Here is a 27,633-nt window from a genome sequence, read left to right on the forward strand (position 1 = left end):
CAGGACGTCGGGCCCTCAGGCCACCTTCATGAAGTCTGTTCCTGATTGTTTGGGTAGAGACATTCACACCAGTGGCCCTCTGGAGGTCATTCTGTAGGGCACGAGCAGTGCTCAGCCTGTTCCGCCTTGCACAAAGGAGCAGGTATCGGTCCTGCTGAGGGGTTGAGTACCTTCTATGGCCCTGTCCAGCTCTCCGAGAATAACCACCAGTCTCCTGAAATCTCCTCCATGTTCTGGAGATTGTGCTGGGAGACACATTAAACCTTCTTGCTGCAGCACGTGTGGATGTGCCATCCTGGAGAAGTTGGATAACCTGTGCAACTTCTGTAGGGTTAAGGAATCGCCTCATACTGCCAGTAGAGATAATTACGCAAGCCAAAATCAGCACGAGTGGAAAACCAGCCAAAAAAGATCAAGAGGGAGAAACTTGAAATGACCTCCACATGTAAAACCAGTCCTGTTTTGAGGGTTTTCTAATTGTTGCCACTGAAGTGCACCAGTTGTTAATTCCATGAACACCAACACAGCTGAAATTGATTAACGAGGCCCTCAGCTGCTTAACCAACCAGAAAATTACCAGACAGGTTTAATTCAATTCATGCCAGGCCCAATAAAAAAAGTGTTCCTTTATTTTTTGTGAGCAGTGTATATATATATATATATATATATACACAGTATATGCGTGTGTGTGTGTGTATATATGTATATCCACTTACACCTAAAGGAGAGCGGGCACTCCTTTGAGGACAGCCAAGTACGAATACTGGCCAGAGAAGACAGCTGGTTTGAGAGGGGTGTCAAGGAAGCTATCCATGTCAAATTGGAAAAACCATCCTTAAACAGAGGTGGTGGGCTGAAGCACTTCCTATCACCCACATACAATGCAGTCCTCCACTCCTTCCAACAACAAACCAAACGTTCACACCATTCCACGAGACCTGGTGACTCACCACCAAGTGAGCCAGCAGACAAAGGGGAGACACCTCAACCGAATCTAGGTGAACGACCCTACCAATGACCCTGCCAACGACTCTCATGTGACCACTCAGATCATTAACATGCCAATGGTCCACAGGGGCTATATTTGCAAGCTCGGTCCCCAGCGAGTTCAGAACTGAAGAAGCCTTCTGGATAGAAGGCAAAACCTCTTCAAAGAGAGGAAACACAGTCCAGTTAACATAGAAAACTACCTTGGATAACAATGACCTGGATGATTGAGAATCTACACAGACTATGTTCCCACAGTCAGCACATCTGGTGATGGTCCAGTTGTTGGGATGGCCTGGTTAGCTTTTTCTCTGATAGCTAGAACTTTATCAGTGAAGGAGCTCATGAAGTTTTCACCACTAAGGGAAGAAGGGATACGTGGATTTAAAACACTGTGATTCTTGGTTAATTTGACCACAGTGTTAAAAAGAATCCTGGGGTTGTTCTTGTTTTCTTCAATTAAAGAAGAAAAATAAGCTGTTCTAGCCTTACGGAGGGGCTTTTTACAGTGGTATGAGAAAGTCTGAGCACCCCCTCTGAGGTTGTGTCATAATGGACTCTGACTTCACACAAAATTATCTTGGTGGCATGTCCTTCATTTGCCCATAAGAGCCAGGTGTTAGCTTGATTTCCAAACACAGATTTTAAGTATTCATAGTATGCAATTGTATGAAATTAAATCAAATGTAAAAAATAGGCTGTGCGAAAATGTGGGAACCCTTGTCATTTTGTTGCTTTGATGGCCTGTAACCAATCATCACAACTTATTTGGACACACAAAGTTGGTTTGGTGAGCTCATTAAGCCTTGAACTTAATTGACTGGTGCATTCAATAATGATATTTGGCCAGATCTCATTCTGTTTGACTATCCTCTGAAGAGCTGCAACATGGGAGCCTCAAAACAACTTTCTGATGATCTCAAAACCAAGATTATCCAGCATTATGGTTTAGGAGAAGGTTACAAAAAGCTGTCCAAAAGATTTCAGCTGTCAGTTTCCACTGTCAGAAACATTGTGAGGCAATGGAAGGCCACGGGCACAGTTCTTGTTAAGCCCAGAAGTGGTAGGCCAAGAAAAAAGAGGCAAAGACGAAGGATGGTCAGAATGGTTAAAAACAACCCACAGACCACCTCCAAAGACTTGCAAGGATATCTTGCTGCAGACGGTGTCGCTGTGCATCGGTCAACGATACAGCACAATTCGCACAAGGAAAGGCTGTACGGAAGAGTGATGCGGAAGAAGCCTTTTCTTCACAGTCGTCACAAAGAGTCGCCAGAGGTATGCAAAAGAACATTTGGACAAGCCAATATCATTTTGGAATAAGATACTGTGGACTGATGAAACAAAAATTGAATTGTTTGGTCACAACAAGAGGCGATATGCATGGCAGCAAAAGAACACAGAATTCGAAGAAAAACACCTGCTTCCCACAGTAAAATTTGGTGGAGGTTCCATCATGCTGTGGGGCTGTGTGGCCAGTGCTGGTACTGGGAATCTTGTTAAAATTGAGGGTCGCATGGATTCCACTCAGTATCAGCAGATTCTTGAGAATAATGTTCAAGAGTCTGTCACAAAGTTGAAGTTGTGGCGGGAATGGGTATTTCAACAAGACAATGACCCCAAACATTGCTCAAAATCTACCCGAGCATTCGTGCAGAGGAACAAGTACAATGTTTTGGAATGGCCATCCCAGTCCCCAGATTTGAATATCATCGAGAATCTGTGGGATGACTTGAAGCAGGCTGTCCATGCTTGGAATCCTTCAAACATCACTGAATTGCAGAGGTTTTGCCAAGTGGAATGGGCCAAAATACAATCATCCAGGATCCAGACATTCATACAGGCTGTTATTGTTGCAAAAGGAGGCTCTACATACTAATATGATTTTTCTATTAAAGTGCCCAAATTTATGCACAGGCCTTTTTTTGTTTTGGGGCATCTTTCACATTTTCTGTTAACCCAATAAACCTCATTTCACTGGTGAATTATGATTGTGTTCATCAGTTATTTGATATATCAAAATTAAGTTGTGAATTAAAACACCCAATGATTGGTGAATAAAAATACTGTATTTTCACGACTATAAGGCGCACCTAAAACACTGAGATTTTCTCAAAAATCGACGGTGCGCCTTATAACATGGCGCGCCTTGTGTGTGGACCGAGTTCCAAAATCTGCTGTGCACCTTTGGTGGGTGCACTACGGTAAATGCTCCGCCAATCGATTAGCGGCACACCTACGTGTAAGGATCCCCTTAAATGGCGCCGGTCAAGCGAGACGCGTATGAATGAGGCTTACTTTAAACTGCAGGCCATCGAATATGCAGCTTAAAATGGCAATCGAGCAATCTTAGTGATTTCGCTTTATGAGGAGGCGGCATCTCTCCATACGCGCAAGGACAACTGTTGCGCAGCGGCTGCCCGCGGATTACCAGGAGAGGGTGGCCATCTTCCGCACCTACTGCCGCGACAAGTTAACCGCGCCCAGCCACATCACCAACATGGATGAGATCCCTCTGACTTTTAACATCCCTTTGACCCACAAAGTGGAGAAAAAGGGACCAGCACGGTGGCGATACGCACAACGGGCACGAGAAGTTGTCATTCACTGTGGTTCTTGGCTGCCACGGAAACGGATAGAGCACTGGATGACGGAAGGCGAACACTCCTTCACAAAGACTATGAGGCAGCGGCGGGCAGGTTATGCCACCATATGCGGGTGGATTGTAGACGCACGGGCTATGATACGGTCTTCATGTGTTGTAAGAGCTTTCACAAAAGCCAGCATCAACGCTGAACGGGAACCGGTCGGTGAGTCTGATTCAGATGATTAAGTAGAGGAATTTGGGATGTTGAACATTGAAATAGTGCAGCTGTTTAATTCAGATACAGAAGATGAAAACTTTGATGGTTTTGTGGCGGAAGAATGAATATTTTCAGCATGCGCCTAATAATACGGTGCGCCTTATGTATGTTTTAAATACAGAAATAGCACCCATAACTGAGACTGCTCCTTTTAATACAGTGCGCCTTATGGTCGTGAAAATACGGTAATGCCACTTGTCAAGGGTGCCCAAACTGTATAAACTACCAGACAGTCTTTCCAGGCTAAATGGTAGCTATCTATTTTACAAGAATACCACTTCCTTTCTTGTCTTTGCACTTTCTGCTTGAGGGTCCTAATGTGTGAATTATACCAGGGGGCACACCTCCTCGGATTTACTATTTTCTTTTTCAGAGGGGCAACAGAATCAAGCGTGATTCTCAGTGAGGTTGCTGCACCTTCAGCAATAGAGTCAACCTCTGCCGGGCTAAGATTATAATGATTGATTCCCAGAGAAGCACACGGTGGTCCTGGGATTAGCACAGGGATCTCTTCCTTAAACTTAGCAACAGCATTATCTGAAAGACATCTGCTATAGTAAGACTGTGTTCTGAGTATAGAAGAATCCTTAATCATGAATGTAAAAGTGATCACAGAATGATCTGACAGGAATGGGTTCTGAGAGAGCACTGACACATGTTCTACCTCTAAGGCATAAGTCAGAACTAGATCAAGGGTGTGGTTGAAACTATGAGTTGGTTGGTTTATCTGTTGAAGGAAACCAACTGACTCAAGTAATGAAATGAAGCCATTTCTAAAGCTCTCATTTATTACATCTATTACATCGAGGAGAGGAGAGGAGAGGAGAGGAGAGGAGAGGAGAGGAGAGGAGAGAGAGGAGAGGAGAGGAGAGGAGAGGAGAGGAGAGGAGGAGAGGAGAGGAGAGGAGAGGAGAGGAGAGGAGAGGAGAGGAGAGGAGAGGAGAGGAGGAGAGGAGAGGAGAGGAGAGGAGAGGAGAGGAGAGGAGAGGAGAGGAGAGGCATAGAGCACAGAGCACAGAAACACACACAAAAATACACTATACAGCGGGTCAGCGGGGCCGGAGGTCGTCATGCAGCTCCGAAGGCGGCGATACCTGTAAATGAATAGAGAAAGGGGGGGGGGGGGGAGAGGAAGAAGCAGAAAAACTACACAAGAATCAGCATAACTGCTTGATGAGGAGGAGGAGAGGAAAGGAGAGGAGAGGAGAGGAAACCATGACCCAGTGGGGTGACAGAGGCCCCCAGCAGCCTTGGCCTATAACAGCATAGCTAAGATGTGACCTAACGATTAGACAACCCCCTAAGTATGATAATTTGTCTGTCTATGATAGTAACTGGAACTACAGAATTAGTAACAATAAGCTTTTTCAAAGAGGTAGGTTTTAAGTCTGATCTTAAAAGTAGCGATGGAGTCAGCCTCCCGTACCTGGACAGGGAGCTGGTTCCATAGCAGGGGGGCCTGGTAGCTAAATGCTCGGCCCCCCATTCTACTCCTAGAAACTCTGGGAACCACAGGTAGACCAGCATTCTGAGAGCGGAGCGGTCTATTGGGCTGATAAGGTATCACTAGCTCCTCCAGGTAGGATGGAGCTAGGCCTCTGAGGACCTTGTAGGTCAAAAGAAGGGTTTTAAAAATTATTCTAAATTTAACGGGCAGCCAATGAAGAGACGCCATTGCAGGAGTTATGTGATCTCTTTTGTCAATACCTTTCAGAACTCTGGCTGCAGCATTTTGGATCAGCTGGAGGCTTCTTAAAGAGTTGTTTGGACACCCTGACAATAAAGAATTACAATAGTCCAGCCTGGAAGTAACAAAAGCATGAATTAACTTTTCAGCATCATGCAGCATCAGTAGCTTCCTGATCTTTGTGATGTTCCTCAGGTGAAAAAAGGCACTTCTAGAGACTAATTTAATGTGTGAGTTGAAGGAGAGATTTTGATCAAAAGTCACTCCTAGATTCCTCACAGAGAGACTAGATGTTAATGAGATACCATCCAGAGTGACCATGTGATCTAATCTATCCCTGAGAGGTTCAGGACCAAACACCATGACCTCAGTTTTTCCTGAGTTAAGGAGGAGGAAATTTGAAGACATCCAGGACTTTATGTCTTTAAGACAGGTCTGAAGCTTCACTAACTTCTCTGTCTCCTCTGGTTTCATGGATAAATAAAGCTGAGTGTCATCAGCATAACAATGAAAATTTATCCCATGCTGCCGAGTAATGTTCCCTAAGGGAAGCATGTACAAGGTGAAGAGGATTGGTCCAAATACAGAACCTTGAGGAACTCCATGGCTAACTCTACTGTCAGACCAGGTTTTCCTCAAAAACTGTTCCAATTGTCTACAAAGGACACCAGGTTTTCGGGGCACCACTGTGACAGGGTTAAGGGTTCAATATGGTACTGCGTACCCTGTCTGAAATGTGAATGTCTTCCCTACACACACAATGGGGTTTGTCATTTGTGCTTCAGTGGACTGTCGACAGGTTCATTATGCAACTGCCAGAGTTTAGAGCCAAATGAGGGAAGAGGGGCAATATTCAATACTTGCAATTACAGCCAGTCACTTTTAAATTAATTGTAAAGCTTTTGGTTAGCAAAAAGCACACATTGTTTACACATAGAATCGTCAGAAAACATACTACAAATGAGCAACAAATAAAAAGATGAGATATTCCATTTGTTGTTTAACTCAGCTGGGTTTATATTAGGTTATATGAGCAGCGTCTTTGCTTACCAAAAAGAAAAGCAACAACTGGAAATGGTGTAGTTTGGCGATCTCGATCACAGCTCTCCTGGTCTGTGTAGGATCTATTATCCCTCTCTACATAGTGACAATTTTTGAAAGGGAGCGCGATGTGTTTCTGCAGAAGTAGCAAAGGCCCTGAAGATGTTGCAATCGATGCTATGCAAACCTCCCAGAAAATCTTTAAAACAGAAATCAGAAATTTGGTAATTTTTCTTAAATATCCTCAAATAATCCTCAAAATATTCCCTGTCTATTCCCAGACATAAGCCTCTTCAACCCCTTTCCCAACAAACATGGGTAAACCTGCTGTTGTTAGCAAACGAGGAAACAAGATAGAAGGCAGCATGGAAGCTACTGCTAGCATTCTCTTTTATACTTGATTTTCCAGATTCTCATATAAACTCAACATAGCCATAAACCAGCCCACTAAAAAAAATCTGATCTTAGTAGGTGTTGGTAGATTATTTTATAATATTTTAATTGATTTCCATTCAAATCTATTTTTTTGCAATTTCGTGTCAAAACAGCCAAAATATATTGAACATAATAGTCAATATATTTGTGCATAAAATCAACAAAAGGTGAAAACATTGCCAAAGGGGGGAAGACTTTTTATAGGCAGTGTAACATAGCTACTGAATGCTCCAGTTTAAAAGGCTCATTTGATCTCCTTGGAGTTTCTGTCTATGCCTCCTCTCGGCTCACTCTAACTCATGAAATAACAGCTTTTATTCACATCAATAAATGGTCTTAATTCTCCTTACTTTGACTTGTTGAGGCTGGCCTCAGCTGCAGCTGCCTGAAGGAGCTGAGTGGACTTGCTGACTGGGACACCAAACAAAGCACTGTGAGTGACATCACTCAGGATGCGCCGGTGGCCACTCTTTGGAGCCGTTTTTGGGGAGGAAGGAGGCGTCAAGGGACCACATTTGCTGATGCCTTGGCCGGCAGTCTATAAAGTGAAGAGAAACATGAAAAAGATCTTAAACCAAAATGAAACAATCTGACCCCAAACATAAAATAAGCAACACCGACTGGAAAGGAAAATTTAAGGAGCTCATCAACATGAAGAAAAAAACTACTGCAGAAAAGAGATGACTGTTCTCTGAAAAGTTACCATGGCTAAGTGGTCTTATAAATGATATGATATACTGAGTTGTGGGAAATGTGGAAAAATAAATAAATTAGCTATGTTGCAATATAAAATTAAATGCCACACTTAAATTTCTCTTTTATGAGTACATTAAAGCATGCTGAAAGTGCACATAACATTCATAGTGTCCCTGCCAAAATACTCAATTTTACACTGAATAAAGAAAGGTTAGAAGCAGGTCCTCAATGAAAATATTTAAAATGTTGAGAGTAAAGTCAAAAGACAATGTTGAGGAAAAAAGTCTACTACAATCTTGAAGAAGAAAAGTTGAAATGCAATGTCAAGAATAAAGTCAAAAATAATATTGAGAAAAATGTTGACGTTTGGAGACTGGTGCATGTGGACCAGTGCATGTGGCTCCTTCTACATAATGCCATGCAGGTAGTGAGATGAACTGGTGAAACCATGCTGACTCAGCTTTAGTAACAAAGAAATAATTTCTCATTCTGCGCACAAATACAGTGTAGTTATCAGTAGTAGGGCTCTGAAGAGAATGTGTGTAAAACTTGAAAAGCTGAAGTTAGCTTCTGATTTGTAGCCTCCTATTCAGCAGTTATGTGGAAAGTTAACAGGAAAATAATTCAACATGCTGTTTCTCCACCAATTGTCCTTTTTTGGATATTGATGTGAAAACGTTTTAGGCATTTTGGGTAACACATTAATGTTGACAGCCAGTATCAGATTTGTGGCACTGGCATTCTATTCGTGAAAATAGAAAAAGGACTTTTCTCACATATTAGCCACTTTCTTCAACATGTCATGTTGGCCAGCAGGTTCATTCGACTTTACAACAGATGGCAAAGGATGTAAAGTAGGTCTCTTAAATCTGAAACTGTGTTTTAATGAATAGCTACTCTGGTCAAGGTTTTTAAATCTAGACTTAAAAATAGATCTGGACATAAAGCCCATAATGAAAAACATACAAGACATTTTAACTATAGCAAAGTGTCTTTATGATATTATGTCCTTTTTGCAAGCATACAAATTGCAAATATTACAAACATATTACCAACCAAACATTGTTTTATTGGGGTTCGGTCAAATTTGTGATGTGATGCATGAAAAAAAGCATACGAGCAAGAATGTTCTAAGATATACATTTATATTTTTGAAAACAAAGAGGACAACCAGACTGAAAATGAAGACAACTCAAGTGTATCCATGTGGACAAATGCTATTTCTTCTTTGAAATTTCAATCCATTCATTTGTGTTAGCCTACCAGCTGGTTGCTTTGCGAATGTATGAATGCTGATGTTTGCTGCTGCATCAAAAGTTGCTGAGGCTGTGGTGCTTTCTGTGGTGCAGCCTGCAAAGAAGCCTGTTGACCAGGTTGAACAGTAGCTGCAGATGGACATGGAATTATAATACCTGGGGAGGTAAGAAAGACAATAGTTTTCAACTGTAAAAATCAGTCTTCATCAGTCAGCTAACAAATTATCGAAATAGAACCTTTTAGAATTTTTACTAAGTGTCAAACTCTCTTTAATCATAAAAAAACTCTTTTGAAACTCCAATTAAAAAAGTCTTTAAAAACCTGAAAAAATAAACCACCTCAAAAGAGAGACCAGTCAACATTTACCACATTTACAGCAAAGACTGTTGTTAACTTTTCCCAGCTTCCCAACCAGGACCACCAGCTGAAATAGCAACACGCCAGAGCGATCATCGCTCTCTCTCTCTCTCTCCAGGACCGGGAACACAAACTGAGCCTAGTCTAGCTAAGTGTAGTGAGTCCAGCCTAGTTGTTGTGATCAGATTGGTAGTCAGGTTAGGGTTTAGTTGGCTCTGCCTAATTGTTACATTAATGTTCTGCCAACCTCTGCACTGTTGAAATTGAACTAGCTGTTAACGTAGCATTTTTGGTTATCATTATTAAGTTAATTATTCAAGATTCAAGATGTACTTTATTCATCCATAGAATAAATAAATATAAATAAGATTAGAACACACACAAATATAAACAGTATATATATACATATATATACATATACACATACATATATATATACACACATATATACACACACACACACATATATATATACATATACATACACACATATATATACATATATGTATATATATACACATACACACACACATATATATACATATACATATATATATACATATACATACATACACACACACACACATACACATACATATATATACACACACATACATATATATACACATACATATATATACACACATACATATATATATATATATATATATTTATTTTTTTTCTCTTCCTCGCTCTCCTGGGCGGTGCCTCCTTCCTTCGGACTCGGGTCCTCTACCAGAGGCCTGGGAGTCTGAGGGTTCTGCACAGGATCTTAGCTGTTCCTAGGACTGGGCTCTTCTGGACAGAGATCTCTGGTATGGTTCCTGGTATCTGTTGGAGCCATCTACTCAGGTTGGGTGTTACTGCCCCTAGTGTCCCGATCACCACTGGGACCACTGTTGCCTTCATCCCCCACATTCTCTCCATCTCCTCCTTCAGCCCTTGGTACTTCTCCAGCTTCTCGTGTTCCTTCTTCCTGATGTTGCTATCACTCGGGATTGCTACATCTATCACCACCACTGTCTTCCGGTGTTTATCCACCACCACTATGTCAGGCTGGTTGGCCACCACCATCTTGTCAGTCTGGATCTGGAAGTCCCACAGGATCTTGGCCTGCTCGTTCTCCACCACTTTCGGAGATGTCTCCCACCTGGTCCCTGGGACTTCCAGCCCATACTCAGTGCAGATGTTCCTGTATACTATGCCAGCCACCTGGTTATGCCGTTCCATGTATGCCTTGCCTGCCAGCATCTTGCACCCTGCTGTGATGTGCTGGACTGTCTCAGGGGCATCTCCACACAGACTGCACCTGGGGTCTTGTCTGGTCTGGTATGGTAGACCCTGGCCTCTATTGCTCTGGTGCTCAGGGCCTGTTCTTGTGCAGCCATGATTAGTGCCTCTGTGCTGTCTTTCAGTCCGGTCTTTGTCAGCCACTGGTATGTTTTCTCGATATCAGCCACTTCCTCAATTTGTCGGTGGTACATTCCATGCATGGGCTTGTCCTTCCATGATAGCCCCTCAGGTTCCTCCTCCTTGGTGGGCTTTTGTTGCCTGAGGCATTCACTCAGCAGTGGGTCAGTGGGGGCCATCTTCTTGATGTATTCTTGAAGGCCTGTTGTTTCCTCCTGGACAGTAGTTCGGACACTTACTAGTCCTCGGCCCCCTTCCTTTCGCTTTGTGTACAGCCTCAGGACACTCGACTTAGGGTGAAACCCTCCGTGCATGGTGAGGAGCTTCCTTGTCTTGATGTCAGTGGCTTGTATCTCTTCCAGTGGCCAGGGTATTATGCCAGCAGGGTATCTGATTACTGGCAGGGCGTAGGTGTTTATGGCCTGGATCTTGTGCTTACCATTCAGCTGACTTTTCAGGACCTGTCTTAACCTCTGCAGGTATTTGGCTGTGGCTGACCTCCTAGCTGCCTCCTCGTGGTTACCATTTGCCTGTGGGATCCCCAGGTATTTGTAACTGTCCTGCACATCTGTGATGTTCCCTTCAGGTAGTTCAACCCCGTCAGTTGCGATCACCTTTCCCCTTCTAGATATCATCCGCCCACATTTGTCTAGCCCGAATGACATCCCGATGTCTTTGCTGTAGATCCTAGTGAGGTGAATCAGGGAGTCCATGTCACGCTCGTTCTTGGCATACAGCTTGATATCGTCCATGTAGAGGAGGTGGCTGACGGTTGTTCCACTTCGGAACTGGTACCCATAGCCACTCTTGGTGATGATCTGGCTCAGGGGGTTTAGGCCTATGCAGAACAGCAGGGGGGACAGAGAATCTCCTTGATATATGCCACATCTGATGCTCACCTGCGCAATTGGCTTTGAGTTGGCCTCCAGAGTCGTGTTCCACAGCTTCATGGAGTTCTGGATGAACTCTCTTAGTGTCCTGTTGATGTTATACAGCTTTAGGCACTCCAGTATCCATGTGTGCGGCATTGAGTCATAGGCTTTCTTGTAATCAATCCAGGCAGTGCACAGGTTGGTGTGCCACATCATACAGTCCTGGGCGATTGCCCTGTCGACCAGTAGCTCATGCTTGGCACCTCTGGTGTTGTTCCCTATGCCTTTCTGTGCTCTGCTCATGTATTGATCCATGTGCCTGCTGATCTTAGCCGCTATGATGCGTGATAGGAGCTTCCATGTGGTGCTGAGGCAGGTTATGGGCCGGTAGTTGGACGGTATTGTGCCCTTCTGGGGGTCCTTCATTATGAGGACTGTCCGGCCTTGGGTTAGCCACTCTGGGTGGTCCCCTGATGATAAATAAATAAATAAATAAATAAATAAATACAACATAAACATTAGACAATTATTGTTATTGACTGGGTTTGGATGAATTATACCTTGTTCAAGTTTGCAAGTTTACAGACCCTGCCTCTTTGATGAGTTTATTGAGTATGTTGGCATCCTTTGCTTTAATGCCTGCACCCCAGCACACTACAGCAAAGAAGATGGTGCTAGCCATCACAGACTGATAGAACATGTGGAGCATCCTGCTGCAAACACTGAAGGACCTGAGTCTCCTGAGGAAATAGAGTCTGATCATGGCCTCCTTGTAGACAGCATGAGTGTTTGTGGACCACTCCAGTTTATTGTCCAGCTGAACACCCAGGAACCTGTAAGATGGGACTATTTCCACATCTTTCCCACTAATGCAGACTGGGGAGGGTGGGGACTTGCTTTTACTGAAATCCACCACCATCACTGTCTTGGCCACGTTGAGCTGCAGAAGATTCTCCCTGCTCCACCTAACAAAACTCTCCACAAGGTCCCTGTATTCATCCTCTTGTCCATTCTCCACACATCCGACTATGAATGTGTCATCCGAGTATTTCTGGAGGTGACATGTCTCAGAGTGGTACTGGAAGTCAGCCTTTTTCTGGTTGAGCCTCTCCAGCTCTCTCCTCACCTGGCTAGACGTGAAGGATAGTCCTGTCGGGGGGATGGGTGACATGTTGGAATCTATGTAGGGTGTCAGCAGGAGGGAGGGGGAAGAAGTTGGCAGAGGTGTTAGGGGCTCTGGGAGGTGTGAAGGGGACCCATTGTTATCCAGAGGAATATTGGGACAGCTGGGGGTGGGGGAGCTAGAATCAAACCTGTTGAAAAACTGGTTCAGCTCATTAGCTTGGTCCACGTTCCCATCAGCTGAGCATATTCCTTTCTTCTGGAAGCCAGTGATTGTCCTCATCCCACTCCAAACATCCCTGGTCTGGTTCCTCTCCAGTCTCTCCTCCAGCTTCTTCCTATAGGAGTCCTTGCTCTCCTTCAGACTGCGTTTCAGTTCCTTCTGTACACTCCTGAGCTCAGCCGGGTCTCCAGCAGTGAAGGCCCTCTTCTTCTTATTCAAAAGGGCCTTCAGGTCACTTGTCACCCATGGTTTGTTGTTTGGGTAACAGCGTACCTTCTTGGTGGGGACGGAGTTCTCAGTGCAGAACTTGATGTAGTCAAAAACACAGTGTGTCAGTCCATCCAGGTCCTCACCATGTGGTTCACAGAGAGCAGACCAGTTGGTGGTCTCCAGGGCATCCCGCAGACAGTCCATGGCACCATCTGACCATTTCCTAACAGTCCTCACAGTGACCGATTGCTGCTGAACCACAGGTGTGTATGATGGGGAGAGCAGCACGAGATTATGGTCAGACTTGCCTAGTGGAGGGAGTGCAGTGGAGGTGTATGCATTGGTGACATTAGCATACAGTAAATCCAAAGTCTTGCTGTCTCTCGTGCCACACTGGACATACTGATGGAATGTAGGGAGAGTGGAGGAGAGTGAGGCATGATTGAAGTCACCTGTGATGAGGATAAAGGCTCCAGGGTGTTTAGTCTGCAGGTCAGCCGTGACAGAGTGAATAACGTCACAGGCCGTGTTCGCTTTACCGGTCGGAGGAATATAAACAGTGATGGCGATGACATTGGTAAACTCCCGTGGCAAATAGTATGGACGAAGTCCGATAGCAATAAGTTCCACGTCGGGACTGCACACGCACTCCTTGATGTGAATATGCTCTGGGTTGCACCACCTGTTGCTAATGAACACGGCAAGTCCCCCTCCTTTCTTCTTACCGTCCGCGGTGTCTCGGTCCGCTCGCAGTGCTGAAGCCAGCGATCGTCACATTAGAGTCCGGTATCAGTCCATGGAGCCATGTCTCTGTGAAACACATGATACTTGCTTCTCTGTACTCCCGCTGGGTCCATGTGAGTGCCTCCAGCTCGTCCATCTTATTTGCCAGGGACCTGACATTCATCATTATGGCCACGGGGACGCAGGGTTTAAAACTCCAGCCTTACTCCCTTGTCGTTTCCTCCTCAGCTCCTTCGGGATTTGGGGCTTCTCTCCAACCACGAAGGATGGTGGTCTTAGAGCAGGGGTGGGGAACCTTTTTCATATCGAGGGCCATTTCAATTTTTATAAAGTCCTCCGAGGGCCATACTATTATGAACACATACCTAGGATAAGTCTATAACCACTGTGTTACTAAGTCTCATGATTGCTGCATTTGAATTTGAATTATTTATTTAACACACATGCATATAAAATCACCAAAAAAAATAGAATAAAATGACAAACAAGTAAAATATGTTTTCATGATCATACAAAACAATAAAAAAAAAAAGAGGTGCAGAGTTGAGGCAAGAGACCCGTAAGGGCCTGTTCGAGGCCTCTACTCACAAAAACTGCAATACAACAAGATAATCAAGAAAATAAATGAAAAGAAAGAAAGATAAAGACAATAATAATAACAACAACTAGAAAGCACTCGGAGAGCGCAGACCTCCGCCAAGCGCAACAATTCCTGCCATATTGTGATTTCCACCATAAATATTAGTCCCACATATACTTTGACTACATATTTAGATTCCTTGACCATAAAAACATACCGTTAGCCACTGGAATCATAACAATATATGTCTTAGTTCAATAGTTATTCACGAATAAATATTCGGCGGCTATGAGGCACTCCTTCACGAACTCTCCTTCGGCGTGAGGTTTCAGCTTCGTGGCTATTAATTCACTCACCACAAAACTTGCACGCGTAATATTCTCTCTGTCGGTACATGGTCGTGTGAAAGCTGCTTGTTGAGCCTCCAGACTCCGACGAAGAGTGTTACGAAAGAAATTTCAGGATACAAAAAGGCTACAATACGCTACCGCTGCTACTCGCAGCTCGCAGAGTTTAGCGAACTGTATAAGTGCACATATAAAATATAAAAATCTTATTGCATTGCAGGCCGGTAGAAATGGTCAATTACGAACAATTACGTGTAGGGAGCTACTACTGGCTGCCGCCTGGGACAGCGCCATTTTTTTGGTATTAATCAGAATGCTAAATTGACAACTTAGTATATTTTATGAGACTGTTTAAACAAATTGACTCCTGTTCCGTTCTCAGAAGGGTGGTGCCCATGGTGATATAATACACTTATATCTAATTATTTAATAAATAATAATACATTTAATAGCCTTAGCAAACAAACAGATAAAAGTGGTGCCCATGTACCATATTTTCCGGACTATAAGTCGCACTTTTTTTCATAGTTTGTCAGGGGGTGCGACTTGTACTCCGGAGCTAGTGACACCTTACCAGCCCAATAGACCGCTCCGCTCTCAGAATGTTAGTTTTTTTTTGTATGTGTTTCTGTGCTCTGTGCCTCTCCTCTCCTCTCCCCTCCATTCTATCATCTACCTGTCCCCCCCCCTCCCCTCTCTCTCTACCCTGCTGGCCATCAGCAGGAGGGTCCCCCTACATGAGCCTGGTCCTGCTCAAGGTTTCTTCCTGTTAAAAGGGAGTTTTTCCTTGCCACTGTTGCTTGTTGGGGGTTTGGCCCTGGGATTCTGGAAAGCGCCTTGAAACAATTCTGATTGTAAAAGACGCTATATAAATAAAGATTGATTTGATTTGATTGAGCGACTTAAATAAATACATTATTACAGAATTTCACATGTTTGTTATTTTCACACTGACAACCACAAGAGGGCACTCTAGGCATGTGTATCTGAGGAACGAGTTCCTTTAGCAACACAGAAGAAGAAGCGGTGCTTCATCTATGGAGTTAGACTTGATTGTTTGGTAAACTTGCTCGGATGTTCTTTATGCTATAGTTATCTGAATAACTGTTAATATGTTACGTTAACAAAGCAGACACGTACTCGGTTGTGGGTCATGTAGCTGAATTTGTTACGTTAGCATACCATAACCCTATTGCTAATCCATGCTAATTGCCTTTCAATATGAAATGTATGTTCTTGGTCTCAGATTTTATCAAATACAGTTTCCCCCAAAATGCGACTTATAGTCCAGTGCGACTTATATATCTATTTTTCTTCTTTATTATGCATTTTTTGGCTAGTGCGACTTAAACTCGACATATAGTCCAGAAAATACGGTATAAGCTTGGCACAATATACACAAGTTTTGGGAATCAATCTATGGCAATATAGAGTATAAGACAAACAAAAAAACTACAGTAGTTACCTGTGTTTTGAGGTGCTCCGGCAGCAATATTGGGTCTTTTGCGAGGAGTAAGAGCAGGTTGGATTGGAAGGATGCCTGCTATTGACTGGGGCTGAGCCTGGCAAGGCTTAGGTCTTTGTCGAGGTGCAATTGAGGTTTCTGTTGTAGGGACAGGATCTGTGAGCCTTTTGGAAGGAGAAGAAAGATTTCTTAGTGATGAAGTTTCCTGCAACAACACTTGAAATATTTTTTTTTCAGTCACCTGGCTTTGGTGTGACTCTTTTTGACCACTGCTTCACTGGTTCTGATGGGATCAGGTAGTCTGGTAGGAATATGTAAATTCTAAAAGGAGAAAAAAGATCTTTCAATTCATTTTTAGAATCAAACAAAGTGTTTACAGTTATTTAACACAATGGTGAATTTCGAAAGATTCCTTAAATAAATGTGCATTGAGAAAAACATCAGATTTATACCAGAAGCCAACACCAACAGCCCACCTCCTGATCCACACAAACTTACATGCAAATTTGGAACAGGACACTCTCTTCCAGCCATTTTAAAGGCAAAGTAAGATATTTGGTAGATGTCTGGTCTTTTTTCTGGATCAGGTTCAAGCATATATCCTGAGAAATCAAAGCAGCAATAACATTTAAGAGACATTTACAGACACAGAATTTCATACCAAAATCTCACAGACTCACTGATAAGTCCGTGCATGTCCTGAGAAAAGCGGGAGTTGTCTGGAATAGTGAAACTTCCATCGCAGATAGCCACTTGGCTCTCTCCGAATGGAAGAGTGAAGAAGCAGAGCTTATAGAGGAGACAACCCATGGCCTGTAGGGAGAGAACACTCAAGGTAAATGTGGCTCAAAATATAGTTGATCAATATGATGATACAGCAATTTTAACATTGGGGGTTAACAATGACAAATAACCATTTTCACCCAAATATCTGCCTTTGTTGATATGATCTGTCCACTGTAGAGGTTGACCATCTCGGGTGCACGATATGACAGAGTAGTGTACCTGGTTTTATAAATAGTGATGAGCTTCAGCATTTCAGTATAGGTAAAAGAATCACATGAAAGTGGTTGGAAAACTCACTTTTTGATTTCCTCCTCAACAACTGGAACACCGTGAGTCTGAGGGTCCTGGAAACGATTAGTAGCACTTCCAAAATCACAGAGAACATACTGTCCTCGGTCGTGCAAAAGAATATTTTCCACCTATATGAAGCAGACAAAGTGAGACCTGTCAACAGGATCTGTATGAACATTAATTACCCTCATTATTGTATGCACATATGCTCAAGTAAGGAAATTAAATGAACTGGCCTTGAGATCTCGATGAATGACTGGAGTCTTACACTGGTGGAGACAAGCAACGGCTTCGCAAGTATCACAAAATATCTGCAATACTTCGGCCTCCGTGAAGCCCATTTGCAATCTCTGGTTCATAAGTTTCACCACTGGCCCACCTATATAAAACAAAAAGCTCAATACAGCGTATGAAATAATAGCTGGCACAAGACGATCATCACCATCATCAAAAATCATCAGTCTCCTAACTGCATTGGAATATCATAATCTTTATCTTTGTGGATATTATAATATAATCATAATCAATATCTTTTTGCCTCATCTGATTTTTCTAGTCACGAAAAATTGTGCTTTCTATAAAATGCTGGATTCAATGACATCTACAGCTAGCAAGAGAACATTTACCTTGACATAGAGCAGGTGCATTGTGGAGCTGAATGGAATAAAAATCTGAGAAAAGGCTGACTTACCTCGACAATAGTCCATTAAGATCAAAACTTCTGATACGTCACCATTTCCAACTGCTGTTATACTGGAATCCAGGAAACCAACTATGCTTTTGTTGCCTGCTAGGTCCCTCTGAGTAAAAAAACAGAAAACAGGACAATTCACAGTGAACACAATGCCAGAACACTCAAACTAATGCCTATAATCCACAGGATGCATTTGGGCACATCTGCTCCATGCAATGATGGTGGTGCTCATATGTTTTAAATGAATGCATATGTTTACACTGGCTGCAGTTCTATTGCATTCCAACTCCAGAGCACCGGTGTGAAGTAGTCCACCAGAAAAATATGCAAGACTTCTATTTTTACTGGATGGTGGAGCACAATGTGTGCAACTCAACACGGTGCAGTAAGTGTGGGGCAGGAAGTACAATAAATTTAAATCCAGGAAATTTTCAAAATCAGAAATATCATGTGTTGGTGGGTCACTTTCAACTATGCAGAAGGAACTCGTATGACTTCATTTTTGGCTTGTTTTATATATAATATAATATAATAATATAATATAATATAAAGTGTTAATGTGAGAATATTGTATGTGAATTCCTTTTCAGCTGCTTGCCGGAGCCGCACTGTGCTGACGGAGCAGTGACAAAGCAGCTGTTTGACAATTCCAACATATCCAGTGTTTTATAGGGCTAAGACATGATACCCGAGACATATGCATCAGTGAGGTATCTGCACCAAGGCATACATTACTCTAAGATCAGTGCATGAAAATAGTTATGCTGCTAAAAATGTTGAGGTTCATTTTGCTTACCATTATCTGTATCTCAAGTTTGCAGACTTGCAAATCATGTTCATTGTTGACGTACATTCTTTTTAACGCGCATAGTTGACCTTGATGAGTTCGAACCAAGAAGACTATTGCAAAACCTCCTGTAATTAAATAAGATGAAATAAATAAATACATAATGATTTCAAAAGTACAACACCATCTCATTGCACTATACTGGAGAATCACCACCACCGGTTTATATCCCCCTCAGGTCCATACGTTGTGTCAGCAATGCTGTTATATTATTTAGCATAACTAGCCACATCATGACGCAAGACACTATAATTAGCACAAACATTGTTTAGCATCACTCTGACCCTGTTATTTAAGATGCCAAAACCAGACAACTAATGACAAATATTAATGGCTAATGGCATTGTACTGTATTAAAATAAAATTAAGTCACTATACCACATAAAAAATGACTCTGTGTTACAGTCAGGTAATGTGTGTTACAGTGATGCCTGAAAGTTGTAAGATGTGAGGCAGCATGAAGGAGCACTGTTGGCAGGATTTAAAAGCCTAACTTTGGATATAGTGATGCTAACACAGGAGACATTGCTAATTTATATATTTAATGAATATTATAATAATTCATTTTCTAATGAAGTACACAACTGAAGTACAAACCTCCCCATTATGTGAGAAATTATTTAATAACACTAAAAACTACATCATTTAAAACAAATTTGTTTCACAGGAATGTTGCTGCATTTACTGCAAAGGTTTGCCACAGTGTGTCAGGTGATAGAGTTCAGTTTAGTGAAATCCCCGCTGTCTAATCTGAGATGCCTAAAGGAAATGAGGATTAACAGTCTTAAGCAACATTTATGAGTGCTGTACAACTCAAGTACACAGTAGACACAAATAACTCTAAGTACAGCAACAAATAACTTCTGCCTCCTGACGTAAATGTCAGTGAAGATTATGTTGGCCACAATAACCTTATACATACAGACACCAGCAAAGGCACATACATTTGATCAAAATGCACATTTAGCTGTTTAATTATTAGGTCTAATTCTCAAAAGGTGTCATGGACCCAAAATACTTAGATATTTTTTCTATATTTACATGATTCATATTGAATAATAACATGTTTGCAGCATAGCTCTGCTACATGTAAGAACCACAGGATAGAACAGTAGAAGTCTTGCATACAGTGAAAAAAATTAGCATGGAATATTTGAGAACATTTAAATTCAGCAGTGTTACAAAACTGAATAATATTTTCTACTGCACATACATCCCACTGAAGCTGTGCACAGTTTCTGTCTCAATATTATCTCTTAGAATATTAGCTATGCCACAAAGAGAAGGCCAGTGTTAACAGTAACAAACAAAAAAGGGATTAAAGAAAAGATAAAATGTTTTACTGTGTGTTGGTAAATCCTTCAACAACCTAAGAACAAATCATATTGCCAATAACTTCAATTGTCATTTACAGTTGTTATTTTAACATTTATTCTGAAGCTGTTGCAGTAATGTCTCTCTAAATTTATCTTCATACTTGTTTCAGTGATGCACAATATAACAGTGACAACAAAGAGTAGAGCACAGATAAAAATGCATTTCCTCACAAACACAGTAGTGAATTAATAGAAACTATACAAAAATAGGATATATATAAAAAGAGAGGTAATAGAGCCCTGCTGGTCCCAAACTACCGGTATGTACAATTTCATTCAAACATTACACAAACCCACAAAAATTTGTCTTTTAAAAACACTTTTATTCCTTGGCTTTAAACACAGCACGAGACTCTGCTCTAGTTTTTGTATTTTACAGTTTTAATATATATATTTTTATGATCTCATTTATTCATACTTGTGTACAGACCTTTGTTTCAGCTGTGGCTGTTTCCTAAAGTGCTTTATAAAGTTGTTTAAAAAAAGACAATTCTCAATAACAGCAGCAAAAATCCTAACGACTAATTTGAGCTTTATATATCCACCACCCAGCCAAATAAATGACAGTGTCTCTATCTGTAATGAAATAATCACAGAGAACAGAGAAGACACAGTACTACAAGAAAAATAACAAGGAGAAAGAGCTCTTAGGCAAGACCAATTAATGATGGTCTATTTAAATGACATTTTAATTAAAATAAATGAACTATGTATCATTAAGCTAGACATCGGACATACATTTAAGCATTCAATAGTATGACAGAAGATTCAATATTATGACAGCAGATAATAAAGTTACGATGAGTTTGTCATAAAAAATAAGTTTTATGTGGCTGTACTTCCTAGAAAAGTATTTACTTTAAACCAATCTAGTCGTTGTAATCTGTCCTGATGAACTATATTTATTGTTACTCCCTTTGTAAAGGGTTAGGGTTAGCTAACTCTAACCAGACGTATGACTCAGCAATTAAAGATTCTGTTACACTTTACTACGTGCTTTACGGTACAATCGTCGCAATATGGAAGTTCTTAAATGTACAATATGGACACTACTTGTTATTCTGCCTTGAAATTTGATTAGGAATGGATCAATATACTTTCAGAATCTTTGGGGGAAGAAGATGTCTGGGATGTCAAAACTACCGGTAATACACCTCTCTAGTTGGCGTCAACATCTAATGCAAGTGATTCAATTAAATCGATTTAAAAAAAAAAAAAAAAAACTAAAGCAAATAAAAGCTGGTCCATAACCATAACATGTTTTAAAGCTTTATTTACCTTCTGCGACAACTTCCTCGACGGTCACATGAAATCGTCCAACAACGAAGACCCGTCCGATGAAGCCACCACCACCGCTGCCGCCGCCGGAGCCAGATCCCCCCCCACCGACTCCAAAGCCAGGCCCGGAACTAACCATGTCCCGACGCGAATCAAAAAATTTCTTCATTTTCCTCGGAGTTACTCCGATCTAAAACTTCTCAGGATCGTGAGGGGAAAATCGATTAAATAAGTCCTCCAGATCACGGAGAACTGATCTCGGCGTTTTAGAATTTTAATGACAGCCGTCAGCTAGCTTCCAGGTCGTTAAAATGCTAACCAAACTTAAAATAAAATACTACAAAAACCTTTTATTTGAAAAGAATCTCTTCACCTGATTAGTAATAGTAATAGATGGTGAAGTAACTATGGTTCTGAGGTTGCTGCTCAATAGTCAAGGTGAGGTAGCCAAGTGCCTACTGTAACTGGAGTAGTGGCGGCCGGCTAAACAACCCAGACTATTCCCGGTAAACAATGAGCTCACCTCGCTCACAAGCCGCGAAAGCTATATGCTGTGACAGTTGTCAGCTGACCATACTGGCAGCCAGGTAAGGTCAATAATGTACCACGTTTACCTCCATTATCGACTCAAAATATCATATCGTTTACCTGCTGCAATGTGCGTCTCTATCTTGGTAAAACCGCTACTCCTTAAATGATTTGTGAATGCAGCTGACTGTGAAACGGCTGATAAATTAATTTCATGACAGAGGCAGCGTAAACATTGGCTGTTTCCGAAACCACACACTCGTTCCCTATTCACTACTCACTACATGAGGGACATGGATTGAGTACGTAGTGCACTCAACTACGTAGTGTACTCAATTTAAAGTTAGTATTCGGACAACGGCGTCATTTACGGCGAACGTAAAGTGACGTCATGGTTTCGCATAATAATTACGAATGTTCGCCGTGAAAAGTGGCAAGGTCCATTTAATTATTTTAACCCATCAGAAATACATTCAGCAGTTATTTTATGAAAATACAATATTTTACCCGATAATTAATTTTATATAATAAAATGAAATGTTAATGTCAATAATAATACAATAATTACTTATTACCTAAAATAATAAGTGTCCCTTAACATTTTCAAGCCAAGACGCGATGGTACATTCTCAAGTCATATTCCGCTGTAGTGAAAACATTTAATAAAGCAATTTTTCATCAAAAAATGGATCCAGAGCTACTTTTCATCTTTGTAAATATTCTTTTACTGAGATTCTGTCGCCTGGTGAAGAACAGACGATTCCGAAGAACAATTTTAAGTGAGGGGCGGGGGGATCAGTGAACGTTGATTTATTTGGTTTTTTTTTTTTACACATGTATGTTGTAATATTTTAAGATGATCATATTGGACCCCTACTGAAAAAAATTCTTATTTCCAAAAATTTCATATATCAAACCGCACAGTAGAAATTACGTTAAAAAAAAAATCCCGTCGGTATCACGTGATACCGTAAAGGCTGATGGGATACATTTTCCGAGTTAGGGTGCTCGCTCGTACACTACTTTTCGCAGTGTATTGTGGAATACATTGAGTGCACTACATAGGGTACAGCGATGCTCACTAACATTTCGGACACTATTTCAAAATGGCGTCCCCACTCTGTAGGGTACAGTATAGGGGGTGGTTTCGGAAACAGCCGTCTGGGTTGCTCCAGTGCTGCAGCTCTTCTCTGCATTTCCACCCTGCTCGACGTCTCCGACTATGCCGAAACCACACACTGGTTCCCTATTCACTACTCACTACATGGGGGACATGGATTGAGTGAACTACGTAGCGCACTCAATTCAAACTTTCGGACACTACGGCGCACGTAAATGACGTAATGTTGTCGCATAATAATAACGAACCGGTCGCCGGGAAAAGTGGCCAGGTCCATTTAATTACTTTAACCCATCCGAAACATACCCAAACACATTCAGCGGTCGTTTCTTTGAAAATGCAATATTTTACCCTATTATTATCTTTATATGATAATAATAGATTAAAATATTAATGTCAATAATAATAGCATAACACTTCCTTATTATTTAAAATAATTAGTGTCCAGTGACATTTTTGCGCCATGACATGATGGTACATTCTCAAGTATATATATATAAGTAATAAAGGAATTTTACATCACAAAATGGCTAGAACTAGTTTTCATTATCTTTAATATTCTTTTGCTGCGATCCCGCCATCTGACGAGGAAAAGACGACTCCGATCCAAATGTCAAACTGTAAATGGGGGTGGGAGGGATGGGGGTGGGGTAAACATTTGATGGTAGATTGATTTCCACATTTATGTTGTGTTATTTTAAGATGATCATATTGCACCTCTAGTGAAAACAATTGTAAACTACACATCGGGTTCTTATTTCCCAAAAATTTCATCTAATTTATCAAACAGCACAGTGAAAATTGCCTTTAAAAAAAAACAACAACTTTGTTTTACCTACAGAACGAGCACCCATCACATTATTGTGTGAGGAACAAGCATGTTCCATTGCTGGTTTCCATGGAAGTTAACTTGATTTAAACAATTTAATATATTATTTTTTACATTTTATCCACCAGTTTTTGTAACGGATTTAAAAGTGTCTCCTCCCTGGCTTCCTCTCTTGTTGCCCTTTCCTAGGCCCTCTCTAGCAGCTCCAGGATCCTGTCAGGACCCTATCACACCGCTGGTGCTTGCGTGGTGCTGGCCCTGGTTCCTCCTCCTCTGTCCCTGACTCTCCATCAGGTCTATCTGGGACTGAATATGGGGAGCCTGACTCAGAAAAGGAATGGCTCTCCCCCCAGGCTGAGGCAATGAAGCATGGGGGCCGAATCGAGGGCCTGCCACCTATTGCCTCATCCATGAGAGGGAACTATTTCCACTTGTCAGCAGTGACCTCCCCAGATTCAGTGCCAGATCCTGACGGCGGTCTCTGAAGCGCCTACAAATAGGGAATAAGCGAATAATTCAAACAGTAATGCAACATTTCCTATAATTATTAGTCTGTCACATTTAGACTAAATTTAAAGCAATTATTACAAACCTTGTAGGTTTTTTTTAAGGTTCTCCCACTTTTTTGCTGCTGGAGTCAGCATTCCATTCAGGCCAATTTCCCTCAGCACAACTCTACAAATTGGAACAAGGACATAAACAAATTGCAGAAGTCGATCAGTTTAGTTTCTGGATTGTGATCACACCAGATTCCAAGTTACAGCAATAAAACACAGTCCTTAATAACATTTTGCCACCATCCACTCCCATCCTGCTGCAGCAGAAAACCTCTTCCCGGAGAAGAGGTGGTCCTTCTACATCCAGCATCGGATCATCTTACTAATGTCATCATCACTCCCTTAAGAAATCAATTCAAGCCATCAGTCTGCGTTATATTAATATCACTCCTACAGTACCTTAAATTTGCATTTGAAATGCACCGACTCTAGCAAGGTAGAATTAATGTGGTACGTAATCTAATAGGATGCTTATGCATAAATAAATAAAGGCAAAAACATATTTAAAATGGAGGCAGCAATGTTCCGCTAAAGTGAAAGAATTTTACGCTCTAGTAAGATATGTGAAACAAATAGCATATAATATTAATAATAACATAATAATACATACATTTGTACGTCATCTCTCCTCGTTTACCTGCCATTGACAGATTATCACGTGATACCGTAAAGGCTGATGGGATATATTACCGAGTTCGGGTGCATCGGTTGTACATACGGTTGTGGCTTGGTGCCGTGGTTTCTCTGGTGAATGCCGCGCTCTTGGTCAGAGGGGCTGTGCGCTCACGGGCTTGTGGGCCTCTCGTCTGGATATGCCTGGGGTGTCTGGCTTGCGGGGTTGGGGGGGTTGGGAATGTCATGTCCCTGGTCATCTGAAAATTGGTCCCTTTTGCTGCACGGGGCCCTTTTAGACTCAAACATTTGTCAGACTAGAACACATTACACACAGACATATATTTTCACTAACAGTTGCGCAGATTATATCTATAGCTAACCATATACCGTACTAACCATTACACAAAGGCAAACTTGGAGACAAACTTTGGCTGCATCTCTTACCTATGAAAGATTCACTGGGTGATGAGAAGGCAGATTTTGTTAATTGTAGCTGTTTAGTTTTAGTGTCACTGTGGTCTGAATTTGTTTGCACGCAGAACAAGAATAAAGATTGTGGCAAAGTAGCACTCAGTAGTGGCAATCTTTTAATACATTTGGTTTCATCCATTTATAATGTTTCATAATTAGAATATTTCCATAAAAAGTATTCCAGTGAAGTATGGCAAGTTTCATATTTGTATATGTTGTTACTGTTATGCACTGCTGGATGTCTGTCTAGAAAGGCTCAAGTATCTCTAAAATGTACTTTCTGAATTTTACATTTTAATATTTGAATGTATTAATAAAAATATTTTCAGAAAATCAATTCCCTTCTTAAGGTTACACAGTGATGCTATGGTTAGCACTGTTGTCTCACAGCATTAAAATTTCTGTGTCCATGGAAATGCATGTTTTTTTTCATGCATTTTAGGTATAGGTGATTTGGCTGGTACTTTAAATTGACCTCAGATGTTTGCTTTTTTTATGTTGACCTCAGTAAAATTCTTTTTTCAAAGTGGTGCTCATTTTGGGCCTAAACATAAAAGGTGTTCATGTAGTAAGAGGAAAATTCTGCCCTCTGTTCCTTTTAAAGAAATGGGTCTATGACCCTTTCGTAGCAGCTGAGGGTCACCAAGGCTTAGATCAATGTACTGTCAATGGCCAACAGAGCAAGGCTGCATAATGGGTTTTGGACCATCAGCTTGCTGGTTGCCGAGCTGCAACGGTATGAATAAACAAACATACAACTAACAACAACTATATTCAACTCAGAGCTATATTAAAAAAGGAAATGTGGTAACTTTAAAAAAAAGTTTTCTGTGGTTTACATTTATCCAGCAGAAGTCACTGTTTCATTGTATGTTTAAAGAAGCAATTCTAGTCCTACAAAGTCACGTTACCATTTTCCTTTCCTTTTGACTCCCACATTCCGTTCTATCTTTAAAACATCACAGAAAATAATTTAAACGCTAAGAGCAGGTGTTTAACATTTGTATTAAATAATGACCCATTTAAGAAACATTACAGCTGATTCATATTATGATGTCCTGTCTCTTTTGACACAAGAAGACAGATTAAGCAGGACATTTGCAGCACATCGAGTTCAGCAAGATAAATATGTACTTTATAGCTGTTATTTAAAATGTGGCGACCATTTTACTAAAATAATGGAGTCATTGAGCATTTCAAAGCTGTTATAAGATTGGAGTTGTTTGAGCTGTAGTGATAGAAGACAAAACTATGATCTTCTACTAGTGGTCATCTACAGTATGTTAGATCTTTGCTGGCCCAAAAGGTAAAGGAAAACAGTATTTGCTTTGGTTTTGTTTTGCTTTGCTGAGTGGGTTTTGGATCATGTGAAAAGGCTGGATCAAAGAAGCAAGCATTATACGCAAATTTTAGAACAGTGTTGTGTCTGTGAACTTAGTTGGGCTGTAATCTGAGGTCAATAATATGTTCAGTCTGTCACACTAAGAAAGGTTTGAACATGTTTTTTTAGAAAACATAAAAATGCTTGTGGATTAAACCACTTTGTTGTTTGTTGTGATCCAAAAATGCTGCAGCTAGAGTTCTGACAGGTATTGACAAAAGAGATCACATAACTCCTGTAATGGCATCTCTTCATTGGCTGCCTGTTAAATTTAGAATAATTTTTAAAATTCTTCTTCTGACATACAAGGTCCTCAGAGGCCTAGCTCCATCCTACCTGGAGGAGCTAGTGACACCTTATCAGCCCAATAGACCACTCCGCTCTCAGAATGCTGGTCTACTTGTGGTTCCCAGAGTTTCTAGGAGTAGAATGGGGGGCCGAGCATTTAGCTACCAGGCCCCCCTGCTATGGAACCAGCTCCCTGTCCAGGTACGGGAGGCTGACTCCATCTCTACTTTTAAGGTTAGGCTTAAAACCTACCTCTTTGAAAAAGCTTATTATCA

The 27,633-nt window shown here is 41.3% G+C and overlaps 1 protein-coding gene and 1 long non-coding RNA gene across 21 annotated transcripts in view; both read right to left on the bottom strand.

Annotated features, from left to right (window-relative positions):
• Positions 1 to 22,436, bottom strand: part of LOC130526493 (AP2-associated protein kinase 1-like) — a 40,651-nt gene extending 18,215 nt beyond the window's left edge. For 6 of the 19 annotated variants that reach the window (XM_057034223.1, XM_057034220.1, XM_057034221.1 and 3 more), the window contains exons 1-12: positions 21,570 to 22,426; positions 18,865 to 18,983; positions 18,066 to 18,174; positions 17,611 to 17,753; positions 17,381 to 17,502; positions 17,221 to 17,302; positions 16,978 to 17,110; positions 16,796 to 16,899; positions 16,539 to 16,618; positions 16,298 to 16,461; positions 8,974 to 9,122; positions 7,365 to 7,552 (exon numbers count right to left, since the gene is read on the bottom strand). In XM_057034223.1, coding sequence (XP_056890203.1) covers positions 7,365 to 7,552; positions 8,974 to 9,122; positions 16,298 to 16,461; positions 16,539 to 16,618; positions 16,796 to 16,899; positions 16,978 to 17,110; positions 17,221 to 17,302; positions 17,381 to 17,502; positions 17,611 to 17,753; positions 18,066 to 18,174; positions 18,865 to 18,983; positions 21,570 to 21,738 — 1,562 coding nt within the window. In that variant the 5' untranslated portion in view covers positions 21,739 to 22,426. Of the gene's footprint in view, positions 1 to 577; positions 4,946 to 7,364; positions 7,553 to 8,973; positions 9,123 to 16,297; positions 16,462 to 16,538; positions 16,619 to 16,795; positions 16,900 to 16,977; positions 17,111 to 17,220; positions 17,303 to 17,380; positions 17,503 to 17,610; positions 17,754 to 18,065; positions 18,175 to 18,864; positions 18,984 to 21,569 lie in introns of those variants that run through there. The other 13 variants (XM_057034215.1, XM_057034212.1, XM_057034214.1 and 10 more) reach the window with 6 other exon arrangements.
• A 1,691-nt stretch (positions 22,437 to 24,127) lies between these two features.
• Positions 24,128 to 25,318, bottom strand: LOC130526530 (uncharacterized). 2 transcript variants are annotated; one of them, XR_008950772.1, is made up of 4 exons: positions 25,214 to 25,312; positions 24,851 to 24,944; positions 24,639 to 24,721; positions 24,128 to 24,536 (listed from the first exon to the last, which is right to left on the bottom strand). It is a non-coding gene; the product is annotated as an uncharacterized LOC130526530 (long non-coding RNA). The 2 variants fall into 2 exon arrangements; XR_008950771.1 differs by lacking the exon at positions 24,851 to 24,944 and having other exon boundaries at positions 25,214 to 25,318.
• Positions 25,319 to 27,633: the final 2,315 nt, after the last annotated feature.

Source organism: Takifugu flavidus, chromosome 5 (assembly GCF_003711565.1).
Source record: "Takifugu flavidus isolate HTHZ2018 chromosome 5, ASM371156v2, whole genome shotgun sequence".
Lineage (NCBI taxonomy): Eukaryota > Metazoa > Chordata > Actinopteri > Tetraodontiformes > Tetraodontidae > Takifugu > Takifugu flavidus.